General features: G+C 36.8%; 2 protein-coding genes across 2 annotated transcripts; one reads left to right on the top strand and one right to left on the bottom strand.

Moving 5' to 3' along the window:
- Positions 1 to 1,750: 1,750 nt before the first annotated feature.
- On the bottom strand, positions 1,751 to 8,830 carry crabp2b (cellular retinoic acid binding protein 2, b). Its single transcript, XM_015044379.1, has 4 exons — positions 8,565 to 8,830; positions 4,689 to 4,867; positions 3,546 to 3,662; positions 1,751 to 2,086 (listed from the first exon to the last, which is right to left on the bottom strand). The coding sequence occupies exons 1-4, from the start codon at positions 8,644 to 8,646 to the stop codon at positions 2,036 to 2,038; spliced, it is 429 nt and encodes a 142-aa protein (XP_014899865.1). The 5' UTR covers positions 8,647 to 8,830; the 3' UTR covers positions 1,751 to 2,035.
- A 3,752-nt stretch (positions 8,831 to 12,582) lies between these two features.
- On the top strand, positions 12,583 to 14,361 carry mrps21 (mitochondrial ribosomal protein S21). Its single transcript, XM_015044380.1, has 2 exons — positions 12,583 to 12,717; positions 13,847 to 14,361. Exons 1-2 carry the CDS (start codon positions 12,635 to 12,637, stop codon positions 14,025 to 14,027), a joined length of 264 nt encoding a protein of 87 aa, XP_014899866.1. The 5' UTR covers positions 12,583 to 12,634; the 3' UTR covers positions 14,028 to 14,361.
- Positions 14,362 to 18,368: the final 4,007 nt, after the last annotated feature.

Here is an 18,368-nt window from a genome sequence, read left to right as displayed (position 1 = left end):
ACTTTAAAAAAGAAAACAAAGTTGAGCTAGAAACATACAAGTTATTTATGAAAATTACAGCAATTTCATTCTTTCTCAGTGTGGCTGTTACCCCTTTTACTCTGTACAAAAAAAAGGTTCAGAGTTTATGGAGTTTTTATGATTTTCCCATGCACATCTTGATTTTCTCTGAGTGCTCTGATTTCCTACAACTGTCTACAAATATTTAGGTTAACATGCATTAATAAACAAACGTTATCTCACCAAAGAAGAGAATGATGACGGTTTTTGTGTCAGACCTAAGAGCTTAAATCTCGAAATGACGATCTAAGAGAGTTCTAGTTGAAAGAAAACTGCTGGGTTAGGTGTTTTATTCAGTTTCAAGACTAAAACACTGCAACTTTCACAAAAGGTTTTCTATGTACGTCAGCAGCAACAGAGTTGGAGTTGGCAGAAGAGTTTTCCTTCTGGAGCAGCAGGATATTTGAAAAGAAAGCTGACACTGCAAAATAACAATATGCCATCTATTTAATGAATTTTGGTTTATCCAAAATTCATTAAATGACACTAATGACACTGAAAACCTAAAAAAATATCACTGGTATTTTTAGTGTCCGTCTTTGTGGAATTTCAGGGCAAAAAAGTTTGAAAAGTTGTTTAAAAAGTTTATTATATCCGCACTTAAAAACATTAATTAGTATCTTTTAATTTTCAGCCAAAGTTATTAAGAATCATTATGGAAGGACCAAAGAGCCACTTGGATTTCCTTAGCCGCAGGTCACATCATCTTGGATTTTATTGTATCAAACCAAAGGAGCTCACGCATTGCAGCGATTGCAAACAAAGTCCAGCACATGCAGAGTTTTTTCTCCCTTTCCGCCTCATTAATAATCTCAGACTCTTGGAAGAGATCACACAATAACACAGATGTATTTTACCTGGATCGAATGTTCAGTCAGAGCGGCGTCGGAGACAGTCAAACAAACACATCTGACCACTGATGTGTCTGAGAATATTCAGCTTAAAGGAGACCGTGAGCTCTGGCTGCTTTCTCAGCACTTTGTGTGTGTATGTACTCGGGGAAACAGATCACAGGGGAGTTGGTCTACATGCTGTTTAAAAACCTGGAAAAACCATCGCTGCCTGTGAACCGTCGCCGTCCTCCAATCAGGAAGTGCCGGGTAGACCCCCCCGAGGCTCATTTTCCATAAAAGGCGAAGAGTTTGTCTGAAAATGCAGGACTGTTAAAGTTGTTAGATCTCAAATTTAAACTCTAAGTATGCAAATATTTGCGTCTATGTTGTCCAAAACGAGTCTAAGTCTGAGGTATGCTCATGAGGAGGCCTAATAACTCCTCATACCTGTGTGAAAAATCAGAGAGAAGAGCGAAAAACTGAACACTTTCTTGTTACAGAGCAAGCATAACCACTCCAGATGCAGTGATTTCATTTTCTCATGGCTACCCTCTCTCCTTCTCTTACTCATTTTCCTCTCCACTCCCTGTTTCCCCCTTGCCTGTGCCAAGTGTCTTGTTGCAAAGTTTAGAAAATATGAACCATCCTCGGGAGTTTTTTGGTACTAATCAAGTGCATATTGTAGTCAGCTTTGATGACAGAGGGCGCACAGAGGACACGGTATGGAAATGAGAAGAAAAACGCCTCTGGAGATTAAAAAAGAAAAAAAAAGAAAGGGTAGCAATGACAAGTTATAAGGAAACAAGTGACGAAGGTGCAACGGCAGCAGCAAAAGCTCAAAAAATAATCAGTAAACATTAAAAATCATATAAAATAGTTTATTAAAATTCAAACGAATAAAGGCACAGGGATAAAGGAATAAAATGGAATGTATATCTTGATTAAATCATACCATAAGAGAAAATGTTCATGCTAAAGGCAGTTTCTTGCCTTTCTGTCCAGTTCATTGGTTGGGGAAAGACTTGACCACGACTGAGTGGCTGGGAGGAGGATGAGGATGAAGAAACCAAGCCGAGTAAATGAAAACCATGCATGAAAAGGCAAACAGAAGTATTATATGACAGTACTCAGTGAAAATGTCCTCATTCCCTTTCATAAACTCTGGTGCAGACAACGTCCCCGGCAGTCATCGTCTGAAAGAAAACAGACAGAAAGAGCAAAGGGTTTCACTTCTGAGACTTTCTTTGCGTAGTTGTTTAATTTATTGTTTAAAATACAAAGAAAATCTGAGTGTATGGCCTACGTTGTAGTAGGAACTATATAATTTCATATGGAGTTTTCTTTAACACCACACCCTAGCAGTAACTGTTTGATGTTTTTCTTTTGACATATTGTACATTTGATCCAGTTAACATTGGTTAAATAAATGAGAAAATTTCACAAGTTAATGTCAAATCTACTTTTAGTTTGCAGAATAAGGATAATCAGTAATAATATAGCATCTTATTATTACTGGACAGATGTTTGAAGGAAGTTTTTACACCTTGTGTTGTGAGTCCAGCTCAAACCGGAATGTCTGAAAGTCCTAATCGACTGAGTTCAAATCACTCTGTGCTTTAGAGATTTTCATTTTAAATTAAATTGTTAAAAGATTGTGGCACAGGTGTTTCATTTGAGCTGGGCATTACAGTCTTAGAAAACTAGAGCACTAGAAAAATAGTTAGGAAATATGTCCAGGATCCTTAAAACACCCCAAACTAGGAACTTGGTAATATTAGAAACATATAGTTGAAATCAGATGTGCATTGTTTACAAAAAGATATGTAACATTTCTTTCTTTTTGTCTGGAATTAAATCAGGCAAAACCTTTCTGTTTTAGGTCAGTTATGATTGTTACAACTATTTCTATTTGCTAAATGCCTAAATTATTACATATTACTACATAAATTCTTTGTAGTACAATTTCCTTTTAACCTGAATGACTTGTATCAAACATTTTGGGGAATCTTTCAACAATTTCTCACTGTGGTTTCCTGGTGTTTTGGCTCATTCCTCCTGATAAAACTGTTTTAAGAAAGTTGTGTTTGTCGGCCATCTTGTTTGCCTCCACCTTCTCAGTCCCTAAAGTGGGACAAAGGTCAAGGAGTTGTGGTGACACTCCAAAACATTGGCTTTTTTGGCTGTCAGCCCACTTTAAGAGGACCTTTTGTTGCTTAAGTATTTCCATATAATGTTCTTTTTTTTAATTAACCCATCTGTTTTGTGAAGTGCAGCACTTCCTCTTGCAGCAAAACAGACTCACAACATGATGCTGCCACACTAAACACTTAAATTTTATCTTAATGAGACCACAGGACATGTCTCCAAAAATTAAGGTACATGCATATGGAAAGAACCCATGCATTCATTGCGAGATTATACAAACTCCATGCAGAAAGACCCCAGTCTGCGACTAGAATATCTGGTTTCAAATGTATGCTTCCAGAACAAATAAATGTAGAAAACTAGAAACTTAGCTCTCTAAAAACATTCGAATAACTGACCACAGAATAATTTATACTACCTTACAGTTGTAAGTGTAGTCAGGCATCTAGTTTTCCTATTTACCTCTGCAAAGTTGTGTAGTATTTGTAGTGTAGACAAAATAATTACCAGTATGAGCTCTCCGTCATTGGTCAGTTCTCTGGTCCACATGGTCTTCAGTCCATCACCTTTTGGTAAAGTCTGTTCACAGCTAATCTTTCGGTCTGTCTCCCACTTTGGAAAACTCTACAGGGATTCAAAAGAGAAGAAAAACTTAAACCAGACCTTTGAAATGCAGCGTGTGTAATTTCATAGCCTACAATTTTCTTTAATCTGCTCACATAATGTAAGCAAAATTAGTCATTCCTCTGGTAGACTAAGGTTTAAAGTAAGGATAATAATTATAGGCAGGGTTTGTATAATTATCCTAACACTGAACATCCTCTTCATGAAGTAGTTTTAATACAGAGTGTCTTAAGTCTGAGGCTTTTTCTGAACCACTGGAACACAGACTGCTACAACTCCTTGAATAAAACTACAGTTATAACGACATTTCATTTCTCTCTGGGATTCATAAAGAACTTTTGAACTGAACTGAATTTTATTGCTGTAATAGCAACAAAGATTTTTCACTTATAAATCATTTCTAATATGTCAGATATTTAATAAAATGTAAATAGAAAACATTTTTTTCCCCTAAGTGACATTGTTCTATTATCATTTGGATGATCATTTGGATGATAATAGAACAAATAAGCTTCTGGGTTAAATGGACATAATTTCAAATCTAATTCTGCCAGACATATGAGTAATTTTGGACTGAAAATACTTGGTAAGATTTTGTGTTTTTGCAGAGAATGCAATAGTTTTAGTACAACATGGTCTGCATGACAGAACTAAATAGAAAACAGGACAATAAAACATGTTTGTATGTGAGCTATCAGAGGGACAAACTGACCCAAAGCCTCTTTTGACACTTAATTTTGATCAGGCATGGTTGAGACTGCTAGTCGCTCTCTGTGAGAAAAACTTTACAAGCTATCAGGAACCATGATCATCACTCATTCAGCTCAAAGAAATCAAGAACAGATCTCTGCCTAAAATCCCTCAGACTGACTTTGACAGACTGACTGAGTTTCGCCCAAAATTATTTCCACATGTTACCTTTTAGGCAGAGCTGCCGCCAGTTGCTCTGTCCTTGAGCGGATTCTGGTATGCACGTAATAACAACTTTATAGAGGAATGCTTTGTGAGAAGCAAAAAGATGCGTACCGTGCATGGCCGTCCATCCACCGTGGCCTCGTTGAAGGACTGGCCCACGGTGAAAGACACATTGGTGGTGCGGACGCTGGTGGATGTTTTAATGGAGAAGGTTTCTCCTTCCTGGGTGATTTCCACTGCCGGGCTGGACGCCGCCGCCACTGCAATCTTCCTCAGGAACACATTAACACCTACGGATTCACACATATGTAACAGGGTTTTATTTTAATATACAAAATATTATTAATGTGAAGTTTGTCAAAATGTGTTTATTTATTCTTTGAATTTAGTCAAGAAGTCGCTTCTTCAGACGTAGGCTGCTAAGTATATGAACGGGGTAAGCAAGTATAAGCTTTGGCTTCAGCCTATTCCTTTTTTGGGTAAATTATGGGTTTGTTTATAGCTATTGTTTTCATTTCTTGTGTTTAATGCTGATAATTTACCAAAATAAAATGAACTGAAGTGCTCTTGACAGTTGGTGGTTACCGTAGTAACCAGTAACCGACAGCTCCTCCCCTTTTTTTTCTGTTGCCATTTGTTACTGTGGGGCAGAAGCTGCTGGACTGATGTTAACCACCAACTTGATTTGATCTTTTCTTGGAATAAATACGTTGAACCTTAATGTCTCTGTTGTGAAGTCGACCATAGAGGAGGGTAACACATAGAGCTAAAGTCAAGCTGGCAGCTGTGGTCCATAATGTATAATCACAGCTGTGCATGCCAGTGGTTTTCAATGTTATTGTGGTAAATAATCCATCAGGATGAATCAGTATCTGCCTTCAGTTCTGTTTTATGAAAGTTTAGCACATATAAAAGCGTCCTGTGGTAATAAGGCACTGAGCAAAGAATGGATGGAATTTTCTTTCTTGCCCTGGGCTCATTGAAACCATGTTATCTGATATTTTGGGAGTCAATAGACGCTTTGATAAAGCAACGACAAAATAAATTTCACAATGTTTGCCCCTCAGTGTTTTGGGTTTGGTTGTTTCCATAACGACTTGTAACCTTGCATAATTTCTGAATGTTTTTTTTTGTTTTTGCAACTGCTAGCAGCAAAGGGAAACAATCATTTGTGATTTATTACTCGGAATGAACCAAAACCAAGAATGAATCTCTTCAAATCAATCATCATGCCTCAAAAAGGCTTTTTAGTCTCCATAATTTGCGCTAAATAGGAACAAGGCACAACATCTGGTATATTTCAATGTGCCACAAATTACAGAAACAGCAATAAAACAATACTGCGCAAAGATAAAAGAGGGTTGATTTCTCCCAATTTCTTTTTCACTTTGGTGAAAGTAACAGAGGTTCTTCCTATGAAAAACAAAATGATGTTTACCTCCCCGGTTTAATGCAAACAAGATGTTCCAGCACCATAAAGGTGCGACAATTTTGTTTCCCATATGAAGCAAAATTAGAACAACCAGGGAATGTGGATGCAAAAACAAAAAAGAACAGCACTGTTACACTTTGCATATCCTTGAAAATATGAGGCTGCGGTGAGGATGTTTACCAAATGTCGTCATCAGAAAGCGTTTGTGTTCGGTTCTCTGTAGAAAAATCACGTCCTTGGCATAAGGTTGCAAACATTCTGGTTTAATTCTTGTGCAAATACACAACCTACTGTACCCCGGATGGAAGCCTAGAAACCAGAGTGAGATATGCATCGGCGAACTAAAGCTGTTGTAAGAGCATCCAAGGATGACTAATACAAGCCTTTAAAGCCTCAGATGGGTTTGGACTCGTTGTTTTAGCCAGAATGTTAGGGATGTTTCCTGGATTTTACTAGCCTGTTTTAAATTGGCGGGCACTACTAGCAGGAATCTATATAGTGTCAATCCAATGGAGCAACGTAGAAACATCTACGCTGACCACGATGAGGAAACACTGAGGCAAAAAATGTGAAAAAAGGTCTCAAAGTTCATATGACCTTAAGATATTTTACAGTAAGAGACTATTATAAAAAATAAAAAAAAAAGTAAGACTGGGCCGATATGGCTAAAAGAACTTTTCACAATAAGCATTTCATATCAGTTGATACCAATAGTTATTGATTAGTTTATTTTTGTTTTAAATACCTAAAGTACTGCTAAACTAGTGATGTGATCTTTTCTGGTTTTTCCTAAGTTTTCACTCCATGCCATTGATTATTTTATTTTTAAGCAGTTATGAGGCACTGTGGTGAAACCTTAAACTGCTGCTGGGCAAGTTACTCAACATGTCGTTGCTAGGTAACCACTCGTTGCTAGGTAACCAGAGAGTAAGTGAGTAAGTTGATTCCACCATCCTTGCTTGACTAGCTGTGAGAGATTGAGCAGCTAAAGTTTTTTCTCTTTCCTCTGCCTACATCCCCCAGAATGCTGTGCGGTTCTGGGTCAGTGAAAGTATTGAACATTCTATAGGCCATATCTTCTGTTGATATTGATCACGTGTTTATCATTACATATACTGATAATAAAAAGGAAGGGAAGTTGGAATCCTGTGGGGTGAATAAAGTCATTTCAACTATTTCACTTAACAAGACATTTTTTACATGTTACAAGTGTAATTATTTACCAGTGGAACTAGTACTTTTTTATATCAATATTCAAGAATTAGCTGCTGTGTCTTGCTGAAAAGCTCTTTGTACATTGGTTTTGTCTTATTTCAAGTGTACTAAGATATTTTCACCAAAAACTAGACAACATTCTTGGTAAGATTTTATGTTTTTGCAGTGCAGTTAATACAAGATTTAGCAAGTGGAGGGAAATCACTTTTTAATTAGAACCTGGCTATTCTGAATAGTTTCCCCCCCCCCCTCCAATAAATAAAAAATACTTTTTGTATTTACTCATGTTGAATAAAAAGTATGAAAACAGAACATTCTCAAATTGTTCAGTTTGTTTTATAGATGTCTAATGATGAAGAATACACCTAATCTTCTGCCGTCATTCATGTCAGTTGGCCTCACTTCAGAGGGATCAAGACAACTCAGATATCTGATTCAGTTTAGACCATATTTGCTCATGCTTTGGTACTTAGAGGAGGTAACCTACACACACACACACACACACACACACACACACACACACACACACACACACACACACAAAAAGCTCAGGATTGCCCGGGGCCTTAGGGAGACGGAGAAGGAAAGTCAGGCTCAGCGTTGGCTGGCTGCTGGGGCCCATGTTAAGGCTTAGTTCAGTTTACATTGGCTGTAATTACAACCACATGAGGAGGACACTGCTTTAGATGAGTCTAATCTAACTTTTGTCCACAGGAAATTAGACCTCAGATTTTTAACGGATGCCATGATGTGGCCCTCGTTTGACCTTTGTCCCCTGCAGTGAGGACATATACCTGGATTCTGGCAAGGCATTCAAAGCTTAACAGTTGATTTTTGTTTACTTCAAAGCAGTGTGGATTTTCTGCAATTAAAATTCATGAAAGGTTCGCAAAATTTTGTTTGCAATGAGAGGCATCAATTTTCTTGTGCAGATTTTAAAGCAATGCCTTAAAAAAAAAATCTTGAGTTTTCCAGATTTTCTAGAGGTCTTTGGCTCATTATTCATTAAAAGAAAGAAAACGGAAAAACTTTAAAAGAACTTCAGAAAACATTGAAAACTGCGAACTGAAGATCAGATTCATAGTTTTTTTTTATTTCTTTTTTTTAATATATATAATTGGGAAGATAGAGACAAAGTATAGAGAAAATAGGAGCGGGTTAAAATTTGCACATGCAGGGTTGAACTAGAAAACAATTAATGAACAATCAGCAGCATTAAAACCGTGAACAAAGCTTGCAACCTGATAGTTCCGTAGTTGTGAGCATGCAGGTTTTTGAAAGTGTATCCAAATCACAGAGCAATGCGTCACAATAACAACATTTAATAACTAGTAACTCACCCAGAGCTTTCAAAAGCTCCTCGAAGTTTTCCGATGACTTCATTTTCCATTTTCCAGAGAAATCTGTCACTTTGTTCTCCATTTCGGGTGCAGATTAGAGCAGCGGTCTGATTGTGAGCACTCCGCTCTGTGTGCGTCTGTTCCTAAAAAGCCGTCTCCTCCGCTTGCATCTGCGCCTCCATTCATTGGCCCCTCGGCTCGGCCGAATCTGATGCTGACCCAGCCAATGCAGAGACCGGTGGGGGGGAGTGGGGTGGGACTTTCCCCCCCAAACCCTCCAGAGCCCATCTACACCCTCCACCTCTTGCAGCGTGGTGAAAGATTTGGATACGAGCTGGAAAAAAAATGCACTTCCAGTAAGACCTTTGATGCTGATTAACAGCTAAGAAATGTGTTAATTGTTTTTGTTTCTTTTATTGGATGAATGGTGCAATGTTGCTAGCCGTGTTCACGCAAGGCACAAATGAGAACTCCACATTTAGACATTACTCGTGAAAGGAGAAACGGGGGGAGAAATTAACAGTTCAATGTTGAAGAGCTGGAATGTGAAATCAGATCCGGTGTGAAGGTTTTGTTCAGTTGGAAGAGCAAAAGATAAGATGTCCAGCAGGTGGCGTCACTGCAGCAGGAGAGGGATCCGATAGATCTCCTGCTTTTACCACATGGGCCAAAATTGTTGGGTCAAATGTAAACGGTGGCCAAGAAAATAATAGAAAAAAACCCTAAAATAAAGCAAATAAAGTTGTCTTTTTTTACATTATTCATTGTAGATACAAAAATTTAAAAAGCGGTTTTGTATTAAAAGAAAGACATCTAGTTTTCACTTTGTTTTTGGCTCGACTGAACAAATTTATTCTAAGTATAAAAAAGAGATCGGGGTCACTTTCTTTAAAAATGTGATCTAATTTAGCCAATATTTAGCCAATTTTAATAAGTCAGATAAAAACTGATTTGGCTGCAGTTAAAGTCGGCTTTTCTGTAAAAGTCTCTGGATAAACATTATTCTACTTATAATAATAACCTGATAAAAAAAAAGACAAATACTTTGCGTTGTTTTTAGCGTTTTACCTTTTCAAAGAAACATGTCAGTAATAATTTTACCCTTTTTACAAATAAAAAGTCTCTATTTCCATCAAGTACTCAAACTGGACGGGGAAATTAGTTGTTATTCTTGAATTGCAGTTTGGGGACTGCGCAAATTCAGTCAAAGGGCCACAAATGGTTCCTTATGTGGTTTACTGGTTCCCAAAGCTGGGGTCAGGAGCCCATTTTTGACCATGAAATATCAACTGGGGCTTTAAAGATCAGAAATCATCCAACTTTTCCATATGGTCTCCATATGGAAATGGGCTGGAAATTAACCAATGATGGGAATTTCTATGTATGACTTGAAAAATGGCCCAATGTTTGTTGCTAAAGCTTGTTTGATGCAGGATAATTCTTAGAAAAATGGCACACATTGGACATCTGGTAAACCTATTTATTCTTTCCAAGCATCCTCAGTCTCAAATAGAGTTCCAAGTACCAAATGAATTCCTGGTTGTTTTTTTTTTTTTTTTTTACAATTATAGCAAGCATTTTGAAACATGACTGTTCAAAAAAATTAGATTAGATCCAATTAGATTTTTTTTCAGTCTTTCTCAAATACAAAACAACAGTTACATCTTTTGAAATTATTAAGACCAAGTACACAAATTGTACGTTTTAAGCTATTTTAAAAATCTTACACTTATAGTTTTGCACAAAAATTATGCAAAGCAAATGGTGCAAAGCAGATAGTTAGGTTGAAGTTTGTTATAATTACCTAAAAAGTTTCATCTAATTTATTGAATATAATAAACTGTCACTCTCACTGATGTTTGAGAGGAAAGTAAATTTATTTTCATAGTTGCAGGAATCAAGACAATCAGAAACAATCATTAAATTACTAAAAAGGTGAATTAGAAAAAATGAGTGGTAGCTTTTGACAACTGCACAGTAATGCGCGTCAGAGGTTTTTAACATGTGCTTTAGGTTCTACAAAGGCTTCATGTTTCAAAGGGATTTTAATGTTCCCCAGGAGGCAAATACTTTGCAGCCAACAGTTGTACACACACTCAATAAAAACAAGAGTTACTTACAAGAGCAGCTGCTGTTGTTTGTCGACATCTTAACTGTCCCTCCTTACATCATTTAAACGGATACAGAGCCAACTTTTTGTCCTCTAAGTCCTGTTTTTATCCACATAGTCGCACATCACACCAGAAACGTGTATACTTTGTCTTTTAAAATGTGATCAGTTAAGATGAGGTTCCCTGGATTTTATTGACCAATGAAGCTATGAACAGTTCTAAAATACCAGTGCAAAATCCTTCAGGTGTCTGCTACAAAGCCGAACATGAGATATGTCATTTTTCGGTGTCACAGTGTGTCCAAACACCATCAAAAGAATAACTTGATTAAAAAAAAAAAAAAAGTTACCCAGCTTGAATCCAGGACAAAATCTAGAAAGTCTCTGCCGTTAACTGAACAACAGAAGTTCTCAACAGAGTTTGAGAAAGTTTTCAAATGTTTGAGAAAAATATTAAATGTTTTCCGCTATGGTGAAAAAAAGATTGAATTTTGATTTAAATCAAAATGTGTTCCAACAAAGTAATGAAAATATCTACTTAATTTTCTCCTTTCTTGTTTGATCATTGTTTGAAAGATAAATGCTGAATTATGTATGGAAAAAGGTTTGTAAAAGATTTATGATGGTCTCGATTTCTTGATTTTAAAAACTTTTGAGGGCCACTGTAAAGGTTATTGTGCAAAAAACAATTTCTCATAAAATCAAAAAAATGATGGACAACCCTGAGCATCCTCTTCATAAGACTGCTTTACAACAACAAAGTGTCTTCAGTCTAGACTTTACATTGGTGTCAAATGTCAGATGTTTTGTCTCTTTGTGTTATTAAAAGTATACATATTAACAATTAGGTCAATTGTTAATATGCTTCAAATCTTGACTTCCTCCTCTGCTCACTACAGATTTAGTCCCACTCTGTACACATTACTTAGATCTGTTCTGATTAGGAGCTTGTTATTATACCCTGCGAAAATAGAAGATCACTATGAGGGAAGCACATATTTGGCCAGATTTGTTGTCATAGCAGTCCTCCAGTGTGCAGGGTTAGTGTATCATCAAGCCCATTATCCCCATCCTCTTCTAAACTCAAAGCAGCCACTGTTGTCTTTTTATCTGAGTCCCAGTTTAGGTAGTGATGCCATGTTTGTCCAATTTGGTGAGTGTTTTATGTGGTCCCCTACCCCATTTTTATTTTATGTTTTTAAGAAACTCAGCATGTGAGAATAGTTTCAATCTTACTGCAACTCAAACAGGATTATACTGTATCTCCATGTTGCTGCCACTTGGAGAGGAGCTCACCCAACCTGAATAGATAATATCATGAGTCCTTTTGTGAGGTGAATGGTATGCCTCATGTTTCCACAGGCGTCCCATCTGATCCAGACCTGATGAAACAGTCCTGGCAGAGAGAGTGTGAGAGAAAAAGAATCACAAACAGACTCTGTCATCAATGTATGCATCACTTGTGTGGGTGAAATAAAATACAATTTACTGGCAGTCTGTCTGAAAATATGGATAAACATATTCCACTGGAAAAAATAGCTAAATCTAATCCTTCTGCTTGTTACTATGGTAATAACATCATTCAATGCTTTGTCAGTCATTGTACCTTGTATGAACTCAGTAATCTTTAATACATACATACATACATGCTAGTATGTTTTCTTAACATCTTTGTTGACATTTTAGACTGGAAAAATGGTCTGAATAGATTCAAAAGCACAAATTTTATAAAAAAAAATGTTTTTAAATATTGGGTAATTGCAAGAATATTGTGTAAAACAGAAGTAACTAGGCACATAATACTAGAATTGTGAGTTTTCATATTAATATCACTCAAATAGGGAGGTTATTTGAATGACGCGCCACCTAGCGATTGTTTAACCCCACACTCTTGAATCCGGAACCTCTCCCAGTTAGTCGTTGCACTCCGGAAACAAATAAGGGAAGCTCCTGCCTCATCATGGCGCGGCACCTACGCTTCATAGCTCGGACGGTGATGGTCCAAGATGGCGATCTCGATACCGCGTACAAGACCTTGAACAGGTTAAATTCACAAATTCATGCTAATTTCAGTTTAATATCAGTTTAGCTGATGGGAACTGAACGCTAATGCTAGCCAGGCTAGCGCGAGCTAGTAGTTCAGGGTCACAGAGTGCGACTGCGCAGAAGAGGCGACACATTTATGGATGTGGTATTTATTGATCTTGTTACGCAAGATCAATAAATACCTTTAAATGTATTTGACAAGGGATTTGAAGTGTGTCACAACTTGGTTTCCAAAAATACTCTAATTTATTGGGACGAACTATTTATGGAGCACTGTTTATGAACGAAGAGGTCAGCAGGAAGTTCTTCAAACTAGAGAAGCCAATAAGAACACACACGCACAAATCTAATGAGCTAATTATGTCGTTGGACAGTTGTTAATTATGGTGTCGAGACATTAGATTTAAAAGAATGAAAATTAGGAAGTAAATAAGAGTTAAACTAAACTTTTATGTCATTCAAACAACGCGCATCAAATTTAACTGCAATAAAACAAAAATAGTAAAGTTCATTAAATACAATTATTCAAATTTAAGTTATTCCTTCATCACTGGGATCTCTCAGGTGTTTAGAAAGGCTATTACGAAGGTGAAAGCCACAATAAGAATATTGTACAACACTGTGGAGTTTTGTTTTAACTTTTCTGTAGGCATTATTTCAAGGAAAGAAGGGTTTGGATGGATTTTACAATACAATCAGATCTGATGATTCTGATTAGGAAAAAATATTGATCTCAAATATCAGTAGCACCTTAAAAATAATTTATAAATGCAAAGACATTTACATTTTGCTGTAGTTTTGCCAGGATTTTCATGAAGACTAGCAATCTGTTCTGCATGTAATAAAAGCTTATTTGAGAGGGAAAACAGGCCCACCCACATAACAGATTTTCAACCACCATTCTTGTTTCCAAAATGTCTGAGTAAGTATAGTATAAATTAAAATGTTTAAGTCAGATTTATTTTAAAGAGATTTGTTTCATGGAGGAGAACTATGCCACCTGGGATTGTTGTGAAATACAGAAACTGGAAACTGACAGTATCTCTTTCCAGAGCTCCTTGCTTTTAATTTGGTGTTTCCTCACTTAGCTTTTCACCCTTTTTTTTTTTTTCTCGACATCCGCCAGAATCCTAACCCAGGATGGGATCATTGACGCGGTGAAGCGCAAACGCTACTTCGAGAAGCCCTGCCGAGAGCGACAGCGGAAAAACTTTGAGAACTGCAGGCGCATTTACCACACGGAAATGGCACGAAAGATTGCTTTTGTCTCCAGGACAAACAGAGAGGATCCCTGGCTCGGTTGCTAGGGAGATTGAATGTGTTGAAGAAGGACGACACTAGCTATGTGTTACATCTGATGGGAATGGACAAAAGCAAATTGAAGAACATTTTTAGATGTTCATTCATTTGGAAAAAACAAAAAGGCTGATGGTTTTCTGCAACTTTCTTGTTTCATCCAAGCTGTGAAAGATGAACATTTATCCACACTCAGTAATCTCTGGTGTTACCACGTTGTGGTTGTTTTCTCCCCTGCAGCCACAGGAAGACCACCTAGATGTGATACTTTCTTGTCTCCTTTCATTTTGTTCATCTGTCATCTAAAGTTGTGTTAATAAAATAACTGTATCTGAGATCTCTTGACACTTGTTTTTAAAGAATTTATGTCAATTATAAGAAGTTTAGGTTTATAATTTTTAGTTGCTGCTAAAAGCAAACAAAAAACAGCCTTGTTGATTACATTCATGCTTCCAGACCAGTCACTTAAAGTTTTGCTTAAGTTTTAAAAAAAAAAGAAAAAAAAAAAGGATCAACCTGAAATACATGTCTTCCCTTAAATATATAGGCTACAATTTTATGGATTTTGAATTTGTATGCCAAGTCCTGTAGTCTGTGAACTCAAGTTAATCTAAGGAATGTAATCATAAAAATGAATAAATGACTACAAACTGCCTGAAACTTACATTTGCTGAAGCATTTTGCTTGCAACAGTCTTCCCTTTACATATAAAATGCTAACTTTTAATCAGATTTGAGAAAACATTTTACGATTTAATATCTTCTGAATGTCAGCGTTGTTACAGTGGAACAATTTGAACTTTTGTCTGATCTCACAGCTGCGATTACATGTCACAGGGTAAGTTACTGTGGAACATCGCCTCTGTTGCCCAGATGTGGAGCTGTTGGCTCCACATCTTGGCTCCACATCTGGAACAATAAATGTGCTCAAATTAAAGCTGGACTGCCGCTGTTACAACCGAGATCAATTAGTTTAAATCTTTTTATACATATTTACCAAAAGGCCAATAATTTTGAAAATGCAATATAATGCCTGTTGTGTTCTCATGACAGTGAGAAACAATTTAAGTGGAATACATTTTTATAACTGACATGAAACTGACTTTGAACAGAGATTTTGCCGTTGCTTGTTCCTAGTTTAACAAGGAAGCTTGAATGAAATGCTCCACATTATTTGAGCTGGATGCTAATTGATTTTTATGAAATATAACTCCTACAACCTGTTGGCAGTTACTTGCTAGCATGATAGATTGTCAGAATACAGTGTACTTGTTGGAACTGGAGTCTTTAAATAAATTATAGTCATAGTCCATGAATTACAATGTGTTCTTATGAGGCCTCTGTCAGATTGAAAGTACTTTTTGAAAGTAAGAACCTCATAACAAGTAATAAATATATATATTTCTATTAAGCCCTCATTTTCTTATTGGTCTGATGTAATAGTGTAATATTAAATGGTGTGTCTCCAGCAGCATAGTGATCCTAATCATAATAGAATGACTTGGATCAAAACATATCCCTGTTTTAGGATGGTCCAGTCAAAGTCCACACCTAAATCCAGTTAGGATTCTGTGGCAAGACTTGAAAATGTTTTCTCACAGGTGCTCTCTGACATAACAGACATAACCCACACATGTTTTGAGAATTTTTTCTTTCAGCTCACAATTATTACAATATTTTTTTGTCTTTAACAAAAAAAAATAAAAGTCTATGTAGATTTTAAAAAACAAAACAAAACAAAAATACACTTAATTCTTGCAGAATGCTTAAGTTACAAGACAATTACAAGGTTTTACAATGTGCAATTACCAGAGATAAATGAAGTTCAAGGAGAAAATGTCTTTGTTTTCTTTCTTCTTCTGAATTTTTTTGATTATGTTCTTTGTCAAGTACAGCCTAATGAACGGCCATTGCACATTTTGTTTTCCATACTTACTGCATTTAATGGAGATGAGGAGTTGAAACTGTTCTGTTCTTTTTCAGAGGCAGATATTTTTTGGACAAACAAATGGCAAATCACAGAGTACCTTGCCTTACTTTGAGAAAATTGGAAAATGAAGACATGAAATGGGAACTGTAGTGGATTTGAGTCCTTATTACTGGAACAAAGCAAGTAACTTGACAGTTTTTTTTTCTTTCTTTCAGGCAGCTGACAAAGACAATCAGTTCAAAAGTTCCGCTCCTGTTCAGACAGAAATGTAACTTTCAATTTTGTATTCTCCGCAAACATGTGTGACAAAGTTCAAAGAAACGATGACTCACAGAAACTAAGATCATGTCTGACCTCTTTGATGGTTAAAATTTATTTTAAAATTAAACACATTAACAAGTTAAAGTTATTTCAATTATGTTGCTGAGTTGCTTATGTATTGACAGCATTATTACTGAGAAATATGTAAATGTTTTTGCTGGCTATGTTACAACCTGCACACAAGCATGTGCAGGGACGAATGCCAACTGAGGTAAAGGTGAAAACTTGGGCTGTCATCACTTATCTGTAGATTAGACAGCATGTACAGTGTAAGATCGTTTCTGTGATAAGTGCTCAGAAATTCAGACAGATTCCAACAAATCAGGAGGTTTATTCCCTCAGTACACTGAGGCTCTGTCTGCAGATAGAACCTTTGGTAATGGCCGTACTGTACTGCTTCCCTGGGTTCTTTATCAGCAGGTTGCTGTGACTGTGTGTGTTTGCATGGTTACAATATCTGCTGTGTCGCAATCAAAAAGGAAAAAAAAAAATCCTGAACAAAGTGTTCCTGCGCAAATATCAAAACACTTGTCAAGCCTGTTGCAACAAAAAGCCATAAAAAGGTACACTGCTGATCTGCACCTGAGCCTCTACTGTACGGTCTAACAGGAAACTCTGGTTCTCTGATCTTTCAGGTGATATGCGTACGATTGAATGCTACTGTTTAAAAAAGTTAGCCATGTTTGAACTTTCTCTTTCACACCCAGAATTTTAGCAGCAGTGCCTTTTCCTTTTATTCTGTCATATTGACTTTACCGTTTAATAATTATCATTCTGATTAGAAGAATTTTTTTTTATTCTCCATAGTTTTTTCACATCCTTTCTTTTGAGTATCTCATGTGCACTGAAGAAGTGATTCACTCCTCCAGTCTATGTGCTATTATGTAATTCTGCTGGACTTAATTTAGAGCCCTCTCTATGGAAACTTCAAACGGTCTGCAAATATGTATCCCAATTTTGTGAAATTTAGTAATGACAACTTTATAGAAATAAAATGCTTAAATTGGCATTGTTTATTTCATACAGTGCTGTGAAAACGTCCTCTTTCCCCATAAAGATTTCACTTCACTTTAGTGCTTCAGATCACCTAATATTGTTCAATATAAGGTGAAGATAAACTCGAACAAACACAAAATAAATTTTTACAAAAGCCATCCAAAAAAGACAAGCTTAAATGTGTGGAGGTAGTTGTTTCTCTGAAGGTAATAACTGGTTATGCAACAGGTGGAAGCAGCAACTCCCATCAAATGCCTGCAACAACTGGTAATGAGCCTTTTATACCAGTGTGGAGGAATTTTGACTCCGTCTATTTTTGCAGAATTGTTTTAATTCAGTTACGCTGAAGATTTTTTGGGCATGAACAACTTATTTGCAGGTCAGGCCACAGCATCTCACATGGATTCAGGTCCAGACTTTGACTTTGACCCCCTCTCCCAAAATAGCAACGAAAGGACTGAAACAGCAAAGCACCAAAAATGTTCCAGGGTCAAAACAAACCAGTACACCAAGTTAACTTGGTTGTGACGTGAATCCCAAATCCCAGAAACTTTCATTACATTTTCAAAATATTTTACAGTGAAGCTCACATTTATGATTAAATACTTGGGGATAATGAATGATTAAAGTTAAAGCTTCAATCCAAGGAAGACAATTTATACCATGCAGTGTCTATTGACCTGTAAACGAGAAAAAAAAAGTGAAATCATAGATGTATAGCCTTTTTCTTTCACAGTGCTATTTAAGTCACGTTGCTGTCTTCAGTCTACATATTTACCACAATTGGAGACTTACTGGATAATGTGACTAGCTGATAAAAAAGGGTGATTTAATGGAGTGTCTCTGAATAAATACACTGTAAACGTGACCTGCTGTTTCTCTTATTCATTTGTTGCCTTGTATCCATTGGAAGAGGCCAAATGTGACCCTGTTATGAAAAGCTAAAATTTTCAACACTTGCCAGCAGCAGCCGCGTGCAGCTCCCCTCTTCAACGAGCCACAACACTCACACGTGCAGCTCTCGGAGGTGAGGCGGTGTCACCGCGTGTGCAGACCAACCCGAAACTAAGGATAGCGCCGATTGGTTGAGGCTTCCGTCCAATGAG

Source organism: Poecilia latipinna, unplaced genomic scaffold (assembly GCF_001443285.1).
Source record: "Poecilia latipinna isolate Pla-1442-1.1 unplaced genomic scaffold, P_latipinna-1.0 Scaffold673, whole genome shotgun sequence".
NCBI lineage: Eukaryota > Metazoa > Chordata > Actinopteri > Cyprinodontiformes > Poeciliidae > Poecilia > Poecilia latipinna.
The sequence above is the reverse complement of the archived record's forward strand: the minus strand, read 5'-3'. Positions and strand labels throughout refer to the sequence as shown.

What these genes read in the sequence shown, in the direction of transcription:
- crabp2b (XM_015044379.1), bottom strand. Translation starts at nt 8,646, where the DNA reads ATGGAGAACAAAGTGACAGATTTCTCTGGAAAATGGAAAATGAAGTCA. An exon ending in GGAGCTTTTGAAAGCTCTGG is followed by an intron (nt 4,868 to 8,564) that starts GTGAGTTACTAG and finishes GTGAATCCGTAG; the next exon opens with GTGTTAATGTGTTCCTGAGG. An exon ending in ATGACGGAGAGCTCATACTG is followed by an intron (nt 2,087 to 3,545) that starts GTAATTATTTTG and finishes GTTTTCTTTCAG; the next exon opens with ACGATGACTGCCGGGGACGT.
- mrps21 (XM_015044380.1), top strand. Translation starts at nt 12,635, where the DNA reads ATGGCGCGGCACCTACGCTTCATAGCTCGGACGGTGATGGTCCAAGAT. An exon ending in GCGTACAAGACCTTGAACAG is followed by an intron (nt 12,718 to 13,846) that starts GTTAAATTCACA and finishes GACATCCGCCAG; the next exon opens with AATCCTAACCCAGGATGGGA.